The sequence below is a fragment of the Lepidochelys kempii genome, chromosome 18 (genome assembly GCF_965140265.1).
Source record: "Lepidochelys kempii isolate rLepKem1 chromosome 18, rLepKem1.hap2, whole genome shotgun sequence".
NCBI classification, from domain to species: domain Eukaryota; kingdom Metazoa; phylum Chordata; order Testudines; family Cheloniidae; genus Lepidochelys; species Lepidochelys kempii.
In genome coordinates this window covers 13,234,781-13,254,473 of record NC_133273.1, presented here as the reverse complement: position 1 = coordinate 13,254,473, position 19,693 = coordinate 13,234,781, and the positions used below count along the sequence as shown (strand labels likewise).

The 19,693-nt window shown below is 52.2% G+C and overlaps 1 protein-coding gene across 1 annotated transcript; it reads right to left on the bottom strand.

Annotated features, from left to right (window-relative positions):
• Positions 1 to 7,702: 7,702 nt before the first annotated feature.
• SRM (spermidine synthase) lies at positions 7,703 to 16,186 on the bottom strand. Its single transcript, XM_073316553.1, has 8 exons — positions 15,980 to 16,186; positions 15,155 to 15,275; positions 14,695 to 14,787; positions 13,335 to 13,488; positions 11,245 to 11,328; positions 10,483 to 10,628; positions 9,492 to 9,614; positions 7,703 to 8,663 (listed from the first exon to the last, which is right to left on the bottom strand). The coding sequence occupies exons 1-8, from the start codon at positions 16,126 to 16,128 to the stop codon at positions 8,646 to 8,648; spliced, it is 888 nt and encodes a 295-aa protein (XP_073172654.1). The 5' UTR covers positions 16,129 to 16,186; the 3' UTR covers positions 7,703 to 8,645.
• Between the last annotated feature and the right edge of the window lie 3,507 nt (positions 16,187 to 19,693).

The window sequence follows — 19,693 nt, the reverse complement described above, 5'->3', positions numbered from 1 at the left end:
GCCCAGCTTCTGCAGCTCCGGTCTCTCTCCTGCCAGCACCCCTGTAGAGCAGGTAAGTTCTCACTTTTCAGATGTGGAGGGACAGAGCGGGGATGTGGCCAAGGGGAAACAGTGAGTGAATGGCAGAGCTCAGGATAGAACCCAGAAGTCTGTCCCCACCCCACCCTCTCCAGCTGCTGACATTCCAAGCCCCTCCACTGTCCTTTGAACGCACAGAGACCCAGATCACTTGGCAGTGGGGCCTGCCCTGAGTACCTGATGCCTAAATATCCACACAAGGGGGCTAGAAGAAACCTCTGATCCCCTCGCTAAAAGACACAAAGGAAAGGAACTATTCTGTGCCTAACGGATTCCCCCTGGGAGATTCCAAGGCCTGAATTCTAATCAGGAAATACAGCACCCGAACAGGGGGGCTGAAGCAATTTGTATAGTGGGCATCTGAGCGCCATGAAACCAAACTGTAAACCCTGTATAGAGTGGAAAACACTTCAAGCCAGGGGGCTGCTGCAGCACCCCCTGTCCTCCTAGTTCCAGCACCTATGTGCCCTGAGTGCCTTTCCCACCATGCCCTGGGATAGCTGGGGAGTTAAGGTCATTGCCAGCTTGTGTGCCCTGATCCAGGATGAAACGTCACCTGCTCCCTTCAGGAACGATGGGGCCAATTTACTCGAACCCACCCTGCTGCCCTCCCTAATGCAGTCCATCAAACTCCTCCAGCCTGGTGAGAGCTGCTGGGGTGCAGGATGCAGAGGGCACTGACCTGAGCATGGCATGGGGACCTGCCAGCTGACCCATGACTGAACTGCTTGGTGGTGGGAGCAAAACTAGGGGATTGCACATGGGGCCTCAAGAGGAACTGGGGGCCTCATCCCATTGCAGTCTGAGATGGGGCTGAGGTAACAGACAGGCAGGAGGTGAACCCAAGACAGTCACTTACGAGACGGGACTAACCCAAAGGGCACATTAGCCCAAAGGCTCTTCAGACAGCAGTGGAGGCAGACAGCCAGCACTCTGGGGGCTATCTAGGCAAACCAGGCTGTTTGTTCGCATGGATACAGCTCTGTGTGGGGCTGTGTCTTACGTATGGGCTGTTCCCTGAGGCACCACGGCAGAGTGAATGGAGTCACAAGCCGGCAGCAAAGCGGGAGGTGAGGGGGATAAACGGCGATGTCAGAAAAGAGCTGGCGAGGCAGGGGGATGTCCAGGGAGGCAGTTCCAGATGGCAGGAGCTGTGGAGATGGCTTTTCCACCACCAAGGGCCAGACATGCTGGGACAATGACCAGCATGGAGAGCAGCCTGAAAGGTGCAGACGTTGAGCAGGTCTGTAGGGTTGGCTCAGGCTGCAGCAAGAGAGGCTTAAAGGGCAGGAACGCCAGGCGGGATTAGCACACGCCTCAGGGAGCAGGTCTGGGAGACAGCGTCTGCCCAGACGTGACGGCAGAGTCCCTGTCCCCACTCCCAGCTGCCAGGCAGGCTCCAGCTGGAACATTCTACGATGTTTCTCCCAAGAGCTCAGCTTGGTGTCCCTGCTGCTGTGTGACCTGAGGGGACATGGCCAGCGGGCACCTCCTATTGCTCACACCCACAGGATGGGTCCAAACCCACTGGGCCCTGGCTCTGAATGGCTCATACAGGCAGCTGCTATGGGCCATGCAGGAAGTGATGGAATTAGCTGCTGGTACTAAAGCTGCTGGCCTTTTGTCTCGGGCTCCCTGTGCATGAGAGGCAGTGAGCCTGGCTGGGCAGCGGGATCCAAGCCAGCTGCCTGAGAGGTGCTGATGGGCCACACTATAGCTTCCTTTGCCTGCAGAAATGCCCCTCTCCCACATTACTGATCAGTGTCCTTCCCTTCTCCACCACAGACTCCCCAGCCAACTCCTCCACTGCCCTCCCCACGAAATAACTCTGTGTGGCTTCAGTCTCATCAACTCTGAGGTGGGGATTTGCCCATACGAGCCCAGGCCAGGTGCCAGCTCAGACCTTTGCTCTGTGATCTTGCTGACCCCAGCCCCCTTCATAAAGACCAGCTGACCTCTGAGGCACCCCCCTCCTCCTAACCCCCTAAGCACCTGTACAGGGGAAGTCAAAAACTTCTCTGTGAGGGATTAACATGGCCCCTCCATTTTGCCGCATCACTTCATCTCCCACAGCCCTGACCCTACCCACTGGCTTCTCAAATCCCTGCCTGGGCTTCCCCACTGGGGTCACATCAAGGTCGTGCTTCTCCCCAGCTTCTGAGTCCTGCATGGCTCCAGTCCCCAGCACCACCCCATCCCCTGTTGGGGTCTTCTCCTTTCTGCTTCCACCATCTCCTCCTCCTATTCCCTATCTGGTGCTACTGCTCAGCCTCCCAGTGAGGCTCCATCTCCTTGTGCTCCTCTCGCTGTCTCCCCAGGACTCAACTCCTCTTGGAAGCCTGGCGATGGTAGCACCTCCATAACACTGCTATCTGCCTTGCTGGTGCCTCTCGACTGACCGCCTCAAGGCAGGGGCTGTTCCTTGGCTGGCATGTCGCTCGCAGGCCCTGGTGCTCATCCTGTGGCAATGACAGGCCTCGCTGGAGAATGCGTTCCTTCCACTTCTTGTTTGAGGTTAAAAGTACATAATCAATTAGGACTGCAAGTGCTGTTGGACATGGGACTAGTACAGATGGCCCCGCTCTGGAAGGGGACTCAGGAGACTGGCTTTGGGTTACTGCCTGTGCCAGAGGCTCTCTGTGTGGCCTTGGGCAAGTCATTTCATGGCTCTGTACCTCAGTTTCCCATTCTGTAAAAAGGGGATAATGAGCCTTCCTTTGTCTATTTAGCCTGTAAGCTCTTTGAGGCAGGGACCCTCTCTTCCTATGGGTATGTGCAGCACCTTGCACAGCAGAGCCCCTCCCCCCCGTGCTGCTATAAGAACAGTAATAGAGTGTGAACTCATTAGGGAAAGGCCTTGGGCTGGTGGGCTCCCAGGGAGAGTCCAACTTACTCCCCTGGCTGCTCTCTTGGAGTTGAAGGGAGTTAAGAACAGGGACACGTGCGGTGGTACTGTACCCCGGTGTCTACAGATAGATCAGCAAATCCCACATAAAGGAGTCCCCAAGAAGATGAGTCTTCGGCGGCTGTGTACACATCACACAGAGCCTTTCAGTACCATGGAGAGGGCAGCCTCGCTCTTGCCAAGGAAGTCTCCTGCTGGAGGGAAGCGAGCGCTTATCATTTGCAGCAGCAAGAGGCTACTAAAGTTCTATTCACCGTGCAGCTGGCAGCCTTGAAAGATGGGCCACCTACTTTCACAGCATTTGTGATCATTTCTCTCCCCCCACCCCCGCCCTGTTTATCTGCTTCACACATCACTGTCCTATAATTGAGATCCCAGTTTCTAATTCCCCACCTTTTGCATATTTTAAAAGCATTTAACTCCCTCCTATGCAGACAGTCAGAAAAGAGCTTCGCCCAAAGTGCCCAGCATTTAACTCCGGGAAATTTTCTCATTTTACTTTTTAATGACATTTTGCCTGAGTCTCTTTGTCTGGGCCTGGCTGGTTGCTCAGACTTTCCCCTCCTCTCTCGCACCCTTGCAAAGGAAACTGCTTCGCCCAGCACCTTGGGGGCAGTTGTTATCACTTGTAGATTGTTTGCCTGTGGAGGCTCGTGTTCCCTTAGGAAAGTCAAATTGTCCTCAGTTTGGCAGTCTCACGCTCTGTCTGGACTCCATCAATGATCCAGCCAGGTCCTGAGAACATCAGCACAGGCTGAATGAGGTACTCATACCAATTAAGTGGCTGAAAGGACACGGGCAAGATATTTTTCATAATGAGTTTTTTCCCCCCAGAAAAACTTCTGAAACTTTTTGGGAACTGAAGAAGTTCCAGTGGCAAAGTACAGGGCTAGGAGTCAGCCCCGGGCCAGCAGACTTGACAACAGGCCTCTGGCGCACTGAGGCTGCTGCCTACCAAGACCCTCTCATTGTGTTCCTCTGTCCATCTCCACCTGTTGTTTCCGGTCATATTCTTACACTGTGAGCCCTTTGGGGCAGGGCCTGTGCTCATACAGCGCCTCGCACAACGGGGGTCCTGTTCCATGACTGTGGTGGGCCCGGATGGTACCGCAGTACAAATGGAGAAGACCAATAGACTCAATTCTTGACTCTGCCAATTTTCTTAGCCTTGTGCAAATCACTGAGTTTGGCTGGCCAAGATTATCCCAAGTGACTAGTGATTTTCAGGGCCCAGCTGGAGACACCTTAAGCCAGCCCAGTTTTCAAATGACAGCAGACACTCAGCCCTTTAAGGCTTCTCAAGTTTAGCACCCGAGATCCCTTGTCACTTTTGAAAACCTTCTTCTCTTGTACCCGTGTTTCCCAATCTGTAGATCAGGGTTAACAGCTGCAGCCCCAGGTGTGGAAGGGATAATCATTGCTGCACATGGATTTCATCTGCCTTGCTGAAACTCTATATACCATGCAAGTCCCATTGTAAGGGTTTGAGTAGTGCACAGAACTCTTGTCAGCTGTCTACGCTGGGGCGACTTGCACCCGAACAGTCAAAGTGCTTGGAGCTGCTCAGATGGCACTAGCTACTGTGCAAACTATCCTTCCATTCCCTGGCTGCATTGTTAATGAATGCCAGCTTCAGGCAGTAAGCTGTAGCTCTCATTGCAGAGTACTGAAGCATTTGAAACTGCCTATAAAAGGTTTCTGGTGGAGTTTCCATAAACTGGAGTAGGCTACCACGCCAAAGCACAGAAAATAGCCATGCTCTGAACTCTATGGCAGACTTGCAAATATGATGGTTTTTTTGATATGTATAAAAGTGCTTAACCCATTAGTTACAAAAAGTGACAATCCATCTCTTAATACTTATTATTTGAAATTCTTTAATAAAAAGTTCAAGAATTTAAAAAAAACAAAAAACCCAAAACCCCCCAAAGGTCTGGCCATTACTGTGGAGTTATATGTAGGGCTCTACCAGTAAATCATGGGCAGCTTGGATTGCAGATGGCCCTATCCTGCCACTACGGTAACTGACTTGTAAATTAGGCCACCCCATGAAGTGGGCTGCAGCTCACGAAAGCTTATACTCTAATAAATTTGTTAGTCTCTAAGGTGCCACAAGCATTCCTTTTCTTTTTACGGATACAGACTAACACGGCTGCTACTCTGAAACCTAGTGAGATTAAATCTCTGCAAAGAGCTAAGGAAAAAGGCAATTGGGACCAGCTGCAGGGAGGTGCCTGGAGGCTTTCAGCTCTAGGGCACTATGCATATCCAGCATGGGGCAGTAATCTTACACATCACCAAATGGTGGCTGATCAAGAGCCTTTCTTGACTGAACTGTCAGACTCAGTCCCCTTCCCCCATATATAGGAAAAGCCTCATCATTGGCATTCTGGGCAGAGATGTGAAGGATTGAATAGGTTATAGGGACTGAACCATCCTCTCTGCCATGGGGTGTGTGGGGTAACTCCAAGGGGGGTTTCAGAGTAGCAGCCGTGGTAGTCTGTATTCGCAAAAAGAAAAGGAGTACTCATGGCACCTTAGAGACTAACCAATTTATTTGAGCATAAGCTTTTGGGAGCTAAAGCTCACCTCACTGGATGGGTGTGAGGCATGTTAACAGGACAGCATGGGGGAAGCTTGCATTGCCCCAGCCCAGTCTGTACCTGATCTATGGACAAAGGGATTTGAAGAGGTGGCAATCCAGCACCTTTCCACAGCACCAATTTAGACTGTAAGCTCCTAAGGGCAGGGCCTGGCTGTGTGTTCTGTTTGTACAGCACCCAGGGTCCCTGAGTAGGGCTCCTGGGTCCTACAGCAATACAAATAATCAACAGTTGGGAAGCATGAAGGGTTGTGCCCTGGAGCCCTATAACAGAGCGGAGGGGCAAAGCTTCAAGGTGAACAGAAAAGCTTCTAAAATAAGAGAAAATTCAACAAGAACCACAAGAGTGAGCAGGAGGCGAAATTGCAGCGCTGGAAATCACCTCCCCCTGTACTTAGCACAGCACCTTCGTGCAAGGGCCCGGGGTTCTGCTGACGCCAGGGACACCTCGTGCCCTGGATGGAATGCAGCTCCCTGCTGGGCTTTAGGAGGATGTTATCAACAGAGGCCAGAGGAACAGATCCCATAGCCCCAGGCTTGGCAGGTACAAAACATCTTTATAGCTCTCCCCTCCCCCAATCCTTATCCATTCCCTTTGAGTGATCATCTCCCCAGCCTCCCCTAGAGGCTTTGACCCAGGATTACTTCTTTCCTCACTCACCCATCACGCTGTTTTCATACTTGTAACTCATCAGAAGACGACTGCTGACCCTCCTAGAGACACTGGGCCCAAAGTGCTTTGGCAGCCTTACTGAAACACCATGAGGGAAGGGAACAACCCAGCCGCGTGAGGGATGGAGAGATGGCGTTTGGCCAAAATCAATCCAGAACGCCAGGGGCCTGATCTCCCACCAGCAACTCCATTTCCACCAAGAGAACCACGTGCAGCGAACTGCATGGAACTCCGGTCAGCTGCCCCAGCAGAAGGAAGGGATGAGTTGGGATCAGATCACGTGCGGGTAGCTTGGGGGGTTCAAACCAGAGTGTAGGGCACTAGGGCGACCCCTAGTGGATAAGAACAGGCTCTGTTCTGGGCACCACACTGTGAGACACAATAGCTGGGGCTGGAAGAACGTGTATATAGGGCAATAGGCCAAACTCCTTGGAGGGGTAGATCGAACAAGGCCCAGGGGCCCCAAGCGAAGGGAAGGACAAAAAGCTGTCACACCCACTTAAACAAGCTAGTTCAAGCCCAGACCCCAGGGTGAAATCTGGCCAGCCTGCCCCTGACAGACTGAAGGGGAGCCAGGCTCCACTCCTGCACTGGAGCTTGGCAATGCCTCAGGCCCGTGAAGGAACTGTGCTGATGGGAATCTGAGGAGTGGGGCCACACGCTGAGCCAATAACTATAGATAAAGCAGGAGGGGAGACTCCAACAGAGGAGGCAGACGTGACAGACAGTGGCTGGCTACATGAGCTGCAGGCCCTGCTGGGTAGCGGCTGGGACACAGCCTAGTCCCAACATGAGCAGAACATTGCTCCTCCACTGTTACCATGACAGAGCCCGCCGGGGGACGCTCTTCCTTGGCAGCATGAGCCCTTTGATTGGGGTTCTCGAGATGTCCCCTAGCGGACATTCATGGTTTGTACAGCTACAGCCCACTGCAGGACTGAAGAGCTGTCAGCCTTAGGGACCTGCAGCAGTTTTGCAGAGGGCAATAAGAAACAGCGACTAGCTGGGAGGAGTCAGGGATTGAGCCACACTTGAGGGAAATGGGAAGCTTCCTTAGTTTGACAAGCAAGCAGGGGGGAGCAGCTGGGAGCCTCCTGTTTAGACTAGAGAGTAGCTGAGGCCAAGGGGTGCTGACTTGTGCAGCACACATGGGACGGCGGAGGGGCTGCAATGGAGAACATGCACCAGGTCATGGTTTACAACATGTGCCTTTTATACATCCTGCAGGGCAGGGGGAGGAGAAGCCTGGATGATCAGATGGTTCCCTGAGATCCTCTGGTAAGAGGCATTAGCACGAGCACAGGAGTTTGAGAGCTTCCCTTGCTATCAAGGAAATGCACCAACTCCAGCGTCACCTTAACCACCAGAAGGGATTGTTTTCTTGGTCACAAGGGAGTGACAGCTGCCTGGGGGCTACACCGAGAGGACACCAACAGCCCAGAGGCAGCATGGAGTTCTTTTAATGAGTAATGGAGAGGTGGAGTCTGAGCCTCAGGGCCCAGTACACGCAGAGAACAGATTACACATCCATTGAACTCGGGAGCAAGAATACAAATCATGATCCGCCTCCCATGGGCCAGCCAATACCCGGCCTGAGCCTTCTGCGGAAGCCTTCAGGAGAGACTAGCTCCCTGGAGATCCATACTTGCTCCTATCCACCAGGCAACGGATGGATATAAAGCACCGACCTCTGTACTGAGGAGCATGCCTTGGAACCGATCCGAAAGCGAGGATTAAAAAAAACAGGAGCCGCCCTGTTAGTGCCTCAGCACTTCGTTTCCAACCAATTTAAAAAAAAAGAGCTACTAGACTTTGCTGCCAGCCGATGAGCCTGTAACACAGCTGCTCCAGCAGGACTAGAAACCTACTGTGAATAACAACAGAGGATATGAATTGTGACCTCTCCAAGGACCCAGTGGAGCTGGAGTTCAAGCCTGTTACCAGTTACAATAGCTCAGCAGCAGGGAGCTCTCTGCGGAGGAGAGCAGGCTACCTCCCTGCATACTACTCCCTTCCCTGTGCTTAAGACTGAGTTAATGAACCTTCTGGACTCTTCCCAAATTCCAGAAGATTGCTACGCAGACACATGTCAGTTATAAATACACCAAGTGAGTTGGGGGCAGGAGGGGGGAGAAAAGGAGAAATATCTTACATTCCCAATACTGGAAAGAACAGTTTTGACCCCAAGCAACGAGGAGCTCAGAAAGTCTCATCTGGCTTATGCCCTGCCATCTTTAAAGTGTTATCAGACGGAATGTTGGCTGGCAAAGGGTCAAATCCCCAGCCAGGAGGAAGAGTTGGCAGCCTGCTGAGAGTCCCCCCATGCTGCAGCGCTGAAGATCTCAGGGTCCAACTCAGGGTGGGGGGGAAAGCAGCTTCACAGGCTCTCACACGTCACTCAAGGCCTGGAGACACCCAAGAGAGAGGAATTCAGTTAATCGTCCAGAGAAATGACAAACCTGCTTAGACAGGGGCTGGGAAGTGTATTTCTGGGCATGCTCCTTTCACATTACAATGCCACTAGCTCAGGCAATTCCTCCAACATGCTGAGGAAGTCTCCCTTCTGCTGGTGCACCTTTCACAGCCTGGGCTTAGGCCTGACTGGAACAGGGATGGTTCAAAGAGGGTGATGTAAAACCTGGACAAATCCTTCAGCAATGCACAATGAACTGCATGCCCATCGTAGACCATCACCACTGCTGTTCTCTAGTCCTCTGGTTTGCAGCAGGATCCACAGCCCATGCCTGCATTACCCAGGCCCTTTGTGTGGCTTCTCTAATGAAGACTGGTCTATTCTAGTGACTCTCAGGGCCCACTGGTGGATCTAAAGCCTCTTCGGGGTTTGATTCAGGTTAGTCCTCTGTAGTAGTCTACTCCTATCCATGTATGTACTGACCAGCTGTGTGTTCAGTCACCTCCTGATACTGGCGTGCCCTGGCTTCACCATACCTCACCCAGAGCAGCCAGCACACAGATCTCCATGCTGCTAGCTCTGCAGACCTTGAAGTCCCACACCAACTCCCATGCTCCCGGGAATTAATCAGGGACCGTCCTTAGCTCGAGGTCAAGCAGGAGCCTGACCCAAGAAGGAGCCGCGTACTTCTAAGGAAGTCATGGCAACAGCAGCAGAGCTCCGAGTGGGAACCCTCGGTCCCAGATCAGCGGTTCCACTCCACAGACTGGTGGGGTCTCACCAGCCTTTGGGGGGAGCGAGGGGCTGCAGCCTCACTTACCTTCCGTGCAAACTCAGGCAGGATGAAAGCTGCCTGATGGATGTCAGAGTTGTAGTATTTCAGGTTCATCGTTTCCACTTGCTGCTGCGATAGCTGCTGCACAGGCTCCCGGAACTTTGTGCTCTGCAAAGAGGAAACACAAACACCGAGTGAGTGTATAGAATCGTCTAGAGGGGCCCTGTACCTGGCTGCTGGAAGCAGACAGTGAGAACGCACAGAAATGGGGATTTTTTTTTATGGCATTTTTCCACCCTGGGATCACAAGCCCTGCATGGCAACAGCCTCTGGAATCTGCAAACCCCGGCTCACGTGACTAGCCCTTTTCCACAGGCCGAAGTCAGCGAGATTAACTCGCACAACTAGGGAACGACTGTGTGAGCCCTGTGCCAACCAAAGCTTTCACACCATGACTGAAGATCAAACCCTTCACTCTGCAGGGCAGAATCCGCACTGGTATTCAGTGCGGCCCTGCGTTTGGTGGGTCTCCACCCGGTTCCCAGCGGATAGCTGCCCTCATCTCAAAAACAGAACCGCCAGAGGCTGTCGAAACTGACCTCCTCCCTCATTCCTTGGCGGGACCCCTCCAGGCCAGGCCTGGGGCTCTTTGAGGGGGAGCCTGCACTGCCGCAGCACCTGCTCAGTGGGAGCCGCCCTCTATCTCCCGACCTCTCACACGTGCACAGCAGCCAGTCAGTTCTGTCCCAACGACACACGGGCTGGGCAAGCCGGACCGTGGCTGCTAGCCCCTGACTAGCAACGGCCGAGCACAGCACGGACCCAGAGGGGGCCCTGGTTCCTGGGAAGATGGGTCTAGGTGCCGCATGGAGATCCTTCGGCGTCAGCCAGAGGCAGATACCGCACGCGAGCAGGCTTCCTGGTCTTTCAGACACTAAGAAGTGGCGGACGCTGCTAATGGAGATGAGTCTGTTCCGTGTCGCCCTCCCCCCCACGACCCCAGCTCCCTGCAGCCGGCGGGACACCCGACACTCACTGGGTTCTTACTGCACAGCATGAAGCCGATCTGCCCGCTGGGATAGGTAGGGATGGTGCAGTAAGCGTATTCCACCACAGGGAACAGAGACTTGCAGAACTGACGCATCTCCTTAATGAGATCCAGGTGCAGCCACTGGCATTCACCTGTGCAGGTAACAAGGACAGAAGGGAGGTTAGAATAGACAATGGCCACCTTTAGCACTCTGAGCAGAGAGGTTTCAGGTAAAGGCTGATTTTAAATCTGAAGACTAAGGCCTGGTCTACATCCAAGTCTTACTGGCATAGCTACATGGGGATGGGCTGGGATTTTTTAACACTGGGATACCTTTGCTGGTAAGAGCCCCAGTGTAGACACAGTGCAAAGATTACTGGAAATGCACAGGAAGACTAAGGCCAGACTCAGACACAGCTCTGGGAAGTGAGATTTTTAAACAATAGATACCGTACCACAGATCCCAACTTTGGCTTTTTGCTGCCTCTGTCATCTGTGCCCATTTACACGAGATCCAGAACAGCAGGCACGAGGGGAAAAGACCCTCAGACCCACATTACCTGTTTGTTATAACCCTCTGTTACAATAGGATCCTGGTACACCCAGCCTCACCTGAACTTCCCTATTTACATAGTTACCTTCAACTCTAGTCTGGGACTTGGGACACCTGGGCTCAATTCCCTGCTTCATCAGACTTCCTGTGACCTTGGGCAAGTCACTTCGCCTTTCTGTGCCTCAGTTGGCCAACTGTACCCTGTCTGGTCTCACCTTGGCAGCAGAGAATCCCATCCTCTCGCAGAGCCGTCTTCATCAGCTGGTAGTAGGATTCTTTGAACAAGCTCTCCGCAGGACCTGGGGGTCGGATGTCACAGAGATGGCTCAGGGTCCATGAAAATCCCTTTGTGCATCTAAGGCATGCCTTTGCTGGGCTCCAGAAGAGACCAGAGCTTTGCTCCACCTGGGGGTCTAGATACTCAGGTTTGATACCAGGCAAAACTCAATTGTTTTAGAAAAGAAGGTTCTGAATCGCTTTTTAATGTATTGCACACAACGACTGAAGGTGAGCTGGGGGTGGGCAGTTTGGATCTGGGGTTCTGGTTTGGCCCACCTCCAGCACAGTAGAACCAACCCAATTTTCTCTTTGCTAATCAGCAAACATAATACTCCTCACAAAAATAAAAATCGCATGATCTCACCCCACTGCGTGGCAGATTAAAAGGAAGAAGATATCAGCAAAGGGCACTGAGGTTAGGCTAGTTTGTCTATCAAAATCTGACAGTAATAGCTGAAGGAACCTCTTGCTAAGGGAATCAGGAGAGGGGAACATCCCCTGAAGCATGTGTCCTCCACCTCTCCACCCCCACAAAAGTGTAATAGTGTTGCAAACGGGAGCAGAAAACAATTAAATGGTAAAACCCAAGGCAACATTGTATACTCTGTTGAAGAGAGGAAAGGTGGTCAAGGAGCTAGGGTGCTAGCTTGGGACCCAGGTTCAATCCAATTCAATTCTGCCACAAACTCCTGGTGCGCCTTCAGCGAGTCACTCTGGGGCCAGATTTTTAGAATGATTTCAGTGCCTAATTCCCATTGATTTCCATGGCAGCTAGATGCCCAAATACCTTTAATGTATTCTCTGCCCAGCAACTGTGAGAGGCAGGGAAGCGCTGTTATCCCCGTTTTACAGATGGGTAACCAAGACCCAGCCACGACAGGCCAGATTTTTAAAGACCACGTGGCTCTCAGCTAATATTGTAATGGGGCCTGGGAGTAAGTTAGGAAGGTAGCTAGCTCCCTTAGGATCTCGAGGGGGTGGCGAGGCGCGGACAGCAGCTCACTACAGGTAGGAAGAGAGAAGACTGTGGAATCTTACATCACTATAGCTGTCTCCATGGAGCGTGACAAATCCACACTCCTGAGAGAAGTGGCTATTCCGACCTAACCCAGGTGCACACAGCACTAGGCTGATGGAAGAACTCTTTCATCGAGTTGGCTGCCACGTCTTGGGGAGGTGGATTACCTATACTGACAGGAGAACCCCTCCCGCTGGCATAGGTAGTGTCTACACGACAGAGTGATGTTGATGCCAGGCAGCTTACGTTGCCCTAACTATGGAAGCATCTACACTAAAATTTTGCTCCCTCCAACGTAATTTCCCGGCTCTGCCGACTTACCTCCACCTCCACAAGAGGTGCAGAGTCACTGTCAATGGAGTTAGGTTGACACAAAGAGCGAAAAGTGGACAAGCAAAAGCGATTTAATGACTGCAGCGGCTGGATGCTGACATAACTTAGGTCAACATGATTTTGTAGTGTAGACATGCCCTTAAATGGCTACAGCTGTGCAGCTGCGGCCCTGCATCTGTAATGATTTATGTGTAGACATAGGGTGAGTAGGCAGGGAGGGTTGGCAATTAGGAGTTCTTTTCAGACTCCAGGATTAACTAGTTACTAGAAGGAGTAATTAGATCACCTCACAGGACTGGGGCACAGAGCCCTGAAAAGGGAAGCAAGATGGCTGGCTGGCAGCCTTGCTCCTATGCTGGCAAAGAAACAATTTTCAGATGCATTTTCACCCCTCAGGGGCCAGAGAGGCAAGGAAAGAGATGTTCCAGCAGCGCCATGATTTGCATCTGGAGCCCCACCCAGATCACTCCCCATCAAAGGAACTGAAGTGAAAGGAAGGGAGTGAGTTCTCTGGGCTGGGAGAGAAGATTCTCTCTTTATTCTTCAAAGGAGCCCTGCCCAGCTCTGCACTGCCTCAGTGAGGTGTTTAGAATGGAGAGGATGGGCAGTCTGGAGGCAGGGAGAGCGTGGGTGGATGGGACCCACCCCACCCTCCCCTTTCCTTTGGGTTCTCACCCATGGGGTCGGAGGAGTCTGTGATAATCACATCAAAGGCTTCTTGGTTCTGTTTCATGAACTCAAAGCCGTCCCCGACGTGCAGGGTCAGCTTGGGGCTGGAATAGCCCACCGCCATCCCTGGGAGGTATTTCTTTGATACCTGAATCACATCCTGTAACAGACAGCACAAGCAGGTGAGTACATAGAGTGCCATGCAGCCAAGCTGATCAGTGGTTGAGTCATTTCCTTCCATACTCTCAGCTCAGACCCACTTCACCAGCAGTTTGAGAGCAGTCTGTTTCCAGCATCTTAAGTGAGCACACAACGCTCAGCCCTGTCCTATGGCCCCTGAGTTCAGCAACACTCTTGCACAGTAAGTGCCAAACCCAAAGAGCTTGCAATTTTCAAAGGTGCCCTGAAGAACTGAAAGGATCTGATTACACAGACCTGCCTGCTCCCCTCTCCCTTGGGGATACACCATCTGCAGAGGCAGATCCCAACCAACATGGCGATTTTCTTTTAAACCCTGAAAATTGACAATGTGGTTTTCAAGGAAAGACATTCCCATCCCTGCCCTGAGCCCTCCTTTCCCTGTGCAAACTTCCTTGTGTAGGCCTCTCTGCCCCAGGCTGAGGAGAACACCTCATCCCTAGTAGAGGAGCACTTTCTTTCGGGTGAGAAATCACGGTGTATTCCCTAAACACTAGAATCCTTATGGCTGGCAGAGATGTGACAAGACACTAGTGTCAGTTGTTCTGAGCCTCCCTATTCAAACCAACCAGCAGCATCTTTGATTTAGTAGAGAGATTAGGAATAGACTCTGGTCTTAGTTCTCATTCCTCACACAGCTCCTATGTCCCAGCACAATGGTGACAGTTTCTGAAACTAACGCCAATATGAACCGACCAGTGGAGGAAGGACAGACCCACCTACCAGCAGAAGGCCCTGTAGAAAGAGACCCCGTTCCTGCATTCAGCAGCAGGACACCAACTCAGCAATGACCTAACAGAGGGACAAGGTCCCTTTCGTTGGAGGATGAGTGCTGTCCCCGTCAGGGGAAGCAAAAGGGTGCTTCACAAAGTCAGAAGAACTTCTCTTCTCTGGAGCTCAGCCTTCAGATCCTGCACCCGGACTGGATTAGCCCCAGCTGTGCACGTGGAAGAAGCCGCAAGAAAGAATCAGGCTGTTGCTTGGAGAGCTGGGGCGGTCACTGCCATGCCAACAGGGCAAGGAACGAAAGCGCCGTCTTCAGGGTCAGCAGCAGCGGACGAAGTCGCAGCACTAAGCTGATATTTTGAAGCTGCTCTCCCACTCACTCTGCAGCCTCACAGCCCATTGAAACCAAGGACACAGCAGCATCACCTCCCGCATTACCTACCTCGTCAATTTCACACTGCACCACAGAGTCCACAGAGGGGTGCTTGACCACTTCTCGTAACACTCCCCCATCGCCACCACCAATAATTAGCACCTGAGACAGGAGAGAGGCCAAAAACCAGAAGAGTCAGCTTGGTCCAGCCAGGCTGGAAGGGTCATACCAAGAAAGTCAGCCCTGAAAATCCAGTCAGGATACCTCTACAGCTTTGCCAGGGACGCATGCCCCTCCTGTAAGGCAGGGATATTAACCTATCTCCCAAGTTACAAGGGCTGCTTGCGATGTGCTTTGCAGGCCCCAGGCGAAAGCGCTACAGAAGCGTAAAGCGCTGTATTGGCATCCATAGGCCACATGCTTGGCCCTTGGGTTCAATCTGTAAAAACGCGAATTAGGACAAATTGTCCTTTAAGCCCGACTCCTAAAACCGTTGGCACAAGCGACCCGGCCACGGGCCATGGACTACCTTGCGGGGATCTGGGTGGCTGCAGAGAGGTAGGTTGGCGATCATCTCCTGGTAGGAGAACTCATCTCTCTCCGTGCACTGGATCACCCCGTCCAGCACCAGCACGTTGCCGTAGGTCTTGCTGCCAAGGCAAGAGAAACGAAGGGGCCTCAGGGCAGCGCCCTCGGAGCGGCAGCCGGTCCCTCTCCGGCGCCACGCTGCCTCCGCCCCCCACGAAGCGTGGGGCCGGCCCCCCTCCCCGGCGCCTGGGGCGGGTGCAAAGAATCGCCCCCTCCCCGACTCCCTGCCCGCCGGTGCCCAGGTCCCGTGCGGCCCCAGGGGCAGGGCTGGGATCCACCTGCCGGCACCCCGCGGGGAAGGCGGCCGCGGTCCAGACCCCCGGGGAGGGGGGGTGCAGGCTGCCCGCCGGGCCCCGGGATCGCGGATCCCCCCCCGCCCCGCGCCGGGCCCCGGGATCGCGGATCCCCCCCCGCCCCGCGCCGCGCCGCGCCGGGCCCCGGGATCGCGGATCCCCCCCCGCCCCGCCCCGCCCCGCGCCGGGCCCCGGGATCGCGGATCCCCCCCCGCCCCGCCCCGCCCCGCGCCGGGCCCCGGGATCGCGGATCCCCCCCCGCCCCGCGCCGGGCCCCGGGATCGCGGATCCCCCCCCGCCCCGCGCCGCGCCGCGCCGGCGGCGAGGAAGCGGAGCCGGGTCCCCGAGCGGCAGCGGCTGCTCCACTGCGGTGACAGCCGGTCGGGCCGGCCCCCGTCCCGGGAGAGGTGGTGGGGAGGCGGGTCACCCCGTCCAGCCCGCTCCCCGCCCGGCCCCCGCTCCCCGCCCGGCACCTCCGGAAGACCAGGATCTCCTGGTAGCGGGAGCGCTGCTGGTGCAGCAGCTCCTCCACCTGCAGGGACAGGGCCTGGCCGGGCCAGAGGCTGCAGGTCTCCCGGAACCAGCCCTCGCGGATGGCCCCGGCCGCCGCCCCGGGCTCCATCCCGGCCGGGCCCCACAGGCCGCGCCAGCCACCTGCCGCCCGCCGCAGCCTAACCTGATAGCGCGCGGGGGGGCGGGGACCGGCCGCCAGTCGGGACCCAGCGCCCGCCCCTTTCGTGACCTTGAAGGTTGCTATTGGTTCGCTTTCTCAGCGCGCAGCCTCTATTGGCGGCTCCGGCGGGTGAGTCTGGCGGTACAGCGAATAGAGCTAGCAGGTTAGTGTGGCCGGCTCCACGGGGGCCACGTGGGGGTTACGGACGGGAAAGAGACCCTGACCCTGCACAGCAGAAAACGGGGGAGGGGATGTGCCCCCCCCTCCACCGCGTGTGTATCGGGGGGGGCAGCGACCCCCCGGGTGAGGGGGCATTGCTCCTCCCCCCCAGCGGATGAGGGGGGAATTGCTCCCCCCCAGGGTGTGGGTGGGGGCAGTGGATGGGGATGTGTCCCCCTGCCCAGTGTGTGGGGTTTGACCAGCTCTGGGTGGACGGATGTGCGATCCTCCCATTTCAGTGTAGGGCTATGGCTAGGAGGTAGATGGGGAGGTGACCCAGTCTGCTCCATGTGCGACTACGGGGCAGTCCGGCTTGTGACAGATGGATCAATGGGGCGTATGTGCCTAGAGGGATGGGGGTGCAAGACCCCTCCCTGCAGAAGAGGAAACTGACTTTTGAACATACAACCTTCTCTCCCCCAGCTAGTAAAGTCATAGAATATCAGGGTTAGAAGGGACCTCAGGAGGTCATCTAGTCCAACCCCCTGCTCAAAGCAGGACCAGTCCCCAATTTTTGCCCCCAGATCCCTAAAGGGCCCCCTCAAGGACTGAACTCACAACCCTGGGTTTAGCAGGCCAATGCTCAAACCACTGAGCAGCTGATTCCATCCTTTCTCCCTGCACCACAGGGGAGCTCCTTGGAGCTGAGTGCATAGCCTCTTTCTATTTTCTAATTCAAACAAAATAATAAGGGAGGAGGGAGAAAGACATGAGCCCAGGGAAAGGACATATGGATAGTAGCTCCCTGTATGATGCCACTCCTGAATGAGAGAAATTGCAAGTCATTTTTCTTTCATTTTTATTGATTTTTAGCACGGTTTATCAAAAGTGTGAAACATTCACAAATACTGTTTTACACTATTGTATACACAGGGATTAACATATTTAGGTGTACAACAGAAATATCAGTGAGTCTGGTGTGGCTGCATTAGTGAAGACAAGAGATTTATACAAAGTAACCCAAAATAAGAGCAGATAAAATCCTATCCCTGCACACCTTTGCATGTTCTGTACATGGCCCAGATATACTATTTTAGCAACGTTGTAGTAGTTTTAAAAAGATTAGTGGGACATCATCTTTCTCCTAGCATCTGTGAAAGAAGGCACCTGGTTCTACAGGAGTGCATGTATGTAGCAGACAGGAGGAAAAAATATTCCCTTTCTAATAATCTTCTAGACCTAAAATGTCATGTTTTTAAAAGCCAGCATCTGTTGGCAGGAATAGAAGCTTTTACTAGGTTCCACTGGGAATAAGCATTCTCTCTTTCCTAATGGTGTAGAGTTCCTGTCATTGCCCTGCAGGATACTGGAATAGAGTGGAACTTAAACCTAAGACAGTTTTAGATCTGGAGAAGTTACTACTTGCTCAGGCCTATTATTCATCTTTGGCCTCTGGCCTTTCAGAGGCATAGGGATGTATTACTTAAGAGTCAAGATGAAATGAGATATACACATCTTTAGAAGAATGGTTAAATACAATCAACTGCAAAAGTTGAGTATAACCCACTCTATATTCCCCACTGATTAGAGCCATACAATGAACATGAAAGCTCCACCATACAATCTGGCTACTTAAATGGCTCTCTGTTCATATCCACTAACACATCACTGATCTCTCTACTTTCTCTAAGGCATGTGTGAACACAGGACTGACACTACAATATTGCTGAATAAAATATTTAACTAACTGCAAGGTAAGAATAACTCCAAGGTGTTTAACATCTTGCTATGTGCTTAGTTTGAGATCTCAGGGCACTGTTACGTTCAACGGTACAATCCACGCTCTATGACTAGAATAGATATTGGAAGAGCTTTTAATGTATACAGGATATCCAGAATGCCTCCCCCCACAAATAGTTGCAAAACTGAGCCCTCTATTTTAAAGTGTTACTTACAGTGAGTAGTACTTATTCATGTGAGCAGTCCTATAAAAAAAAGTCTACTCATGTAAGTGCTATTCAACATTAGAAGGACTGCAAAATCAGATTCTTTATCAAGAATACTGTACCTGAGGGCAGAACCCCTAAGGGACAATGCAAACACCACTTCCATACAATAATATTTAAAGTTACTGGTGTATGTTTATTTTCTAGTGCTTTCTGTAAAGCAATTAGATACTTTAGTAAAGCAACTTTCAATCATAATTCAATATGAAAAATGATGGGCATATTACGGATCTGAGGTGCCGATTTATACAAGGGGCATTAAAGGATGTCCGTTCTTTTTACTAAAGTACCAAGTGACTTCTAAGCAGCCAAGCATTACACTTTTATGTTAGTTGATTACTGTACAGTAACATATGGGTTAAGATACTAATAAATGACAACTGATTTTGGGTGCCCATCTACAAACATCTGAAAGGGGCCTGAGTTTCAGAAAGTGCTCAGCACCTATCCTCTGACAATTAGGTCCTGTGCACCTGTGACCCCCAAGAACTGAGCCAAACCAAAATCACTGGTCACTTTTGAAAAATCTTAGCTGGATTTTTAAAAACTGATTAGATGCTATGAGAGTATATTATTGTGCCTAGGGATACATCCAGAAATAGTACAAGACACATGGCACATATTTTCAAGAGCAGACCTTAGGAAAAACCCCCACAAGAATTATACTAAGAAGTTATCAAAACTGGTTTTTAAGCAAAAAGGTTTCCTCGGCTATTGGTAGAAAAAAAAAATCCCCGCAACATAAAAGTGTAGCATGAGGACTGCATCTGAATTATAGCTATAATCTCACTTAGGTGGACAAAACATGCATACCTTTGCCAGTCATATTCATTAAGGGCATTTTTAAAACCTATGAAAAACCTTAATTCAAAATGGGGGAAAAAAAATCAAGATGAAAATTAAGCCAACCTTTGAAAATGTTACACTGCACATACTTCTAAAATGAGGAAAAGGAGCCCATAGAAACCAGAAGATTATTTAATCCCCACAGTCAAAGGGTCTTTCACAGATACATCAATTAAAAAAGTAGCAGAGGTGGCAAAGCTGAAAGGGAATTGCAACTGGCAGCAAATGTGGAGTGGGCTGTGGAATGGCACATGTTCACAAAGAACACTGCTGTTCAATTGCCTCTCTTCAAAGACATTCTGCAGGTGTAATATGCAGCCGTGCAAATGGCTTTCCTGAGCAGGAATGGACCCAGCTCTGCCACTCTCAGATGTAATTTGCCTGACACTATTCATGGCAAAAGACTCCCAAATGAACAAAACCCACCTCACACGTCGCTAATTTTTTCTGTGAAATAAAGTTCTCAGATTGGTAGCCTCCGAAAACAGAAAGGACCTTTTGGC

Coding starts and splice junctions, on each gene's coding strand:
- SRM (XM_073316553.1), bottom strand. CDS start 16,128: ATGGAGCCCGGGGCGGCGGCCGGGGCCATCCGCGAGGGCTGGTTCCGG. Junction 11,329..13,334: donor AGACTCCTCCGACCCCATGG/GTGAGAACCCAA, acceptor TCCGACCCCCAG/GTCCTGCGGAGAGCTTGTTC. Junction 9,615..10,482: donor TGCTGTGCAGTAAGAACCCA/GTGAGTGTCGGG, acceptor TCCTCTTTGCAG/AGCACAAAGTTCCGGGAGCC.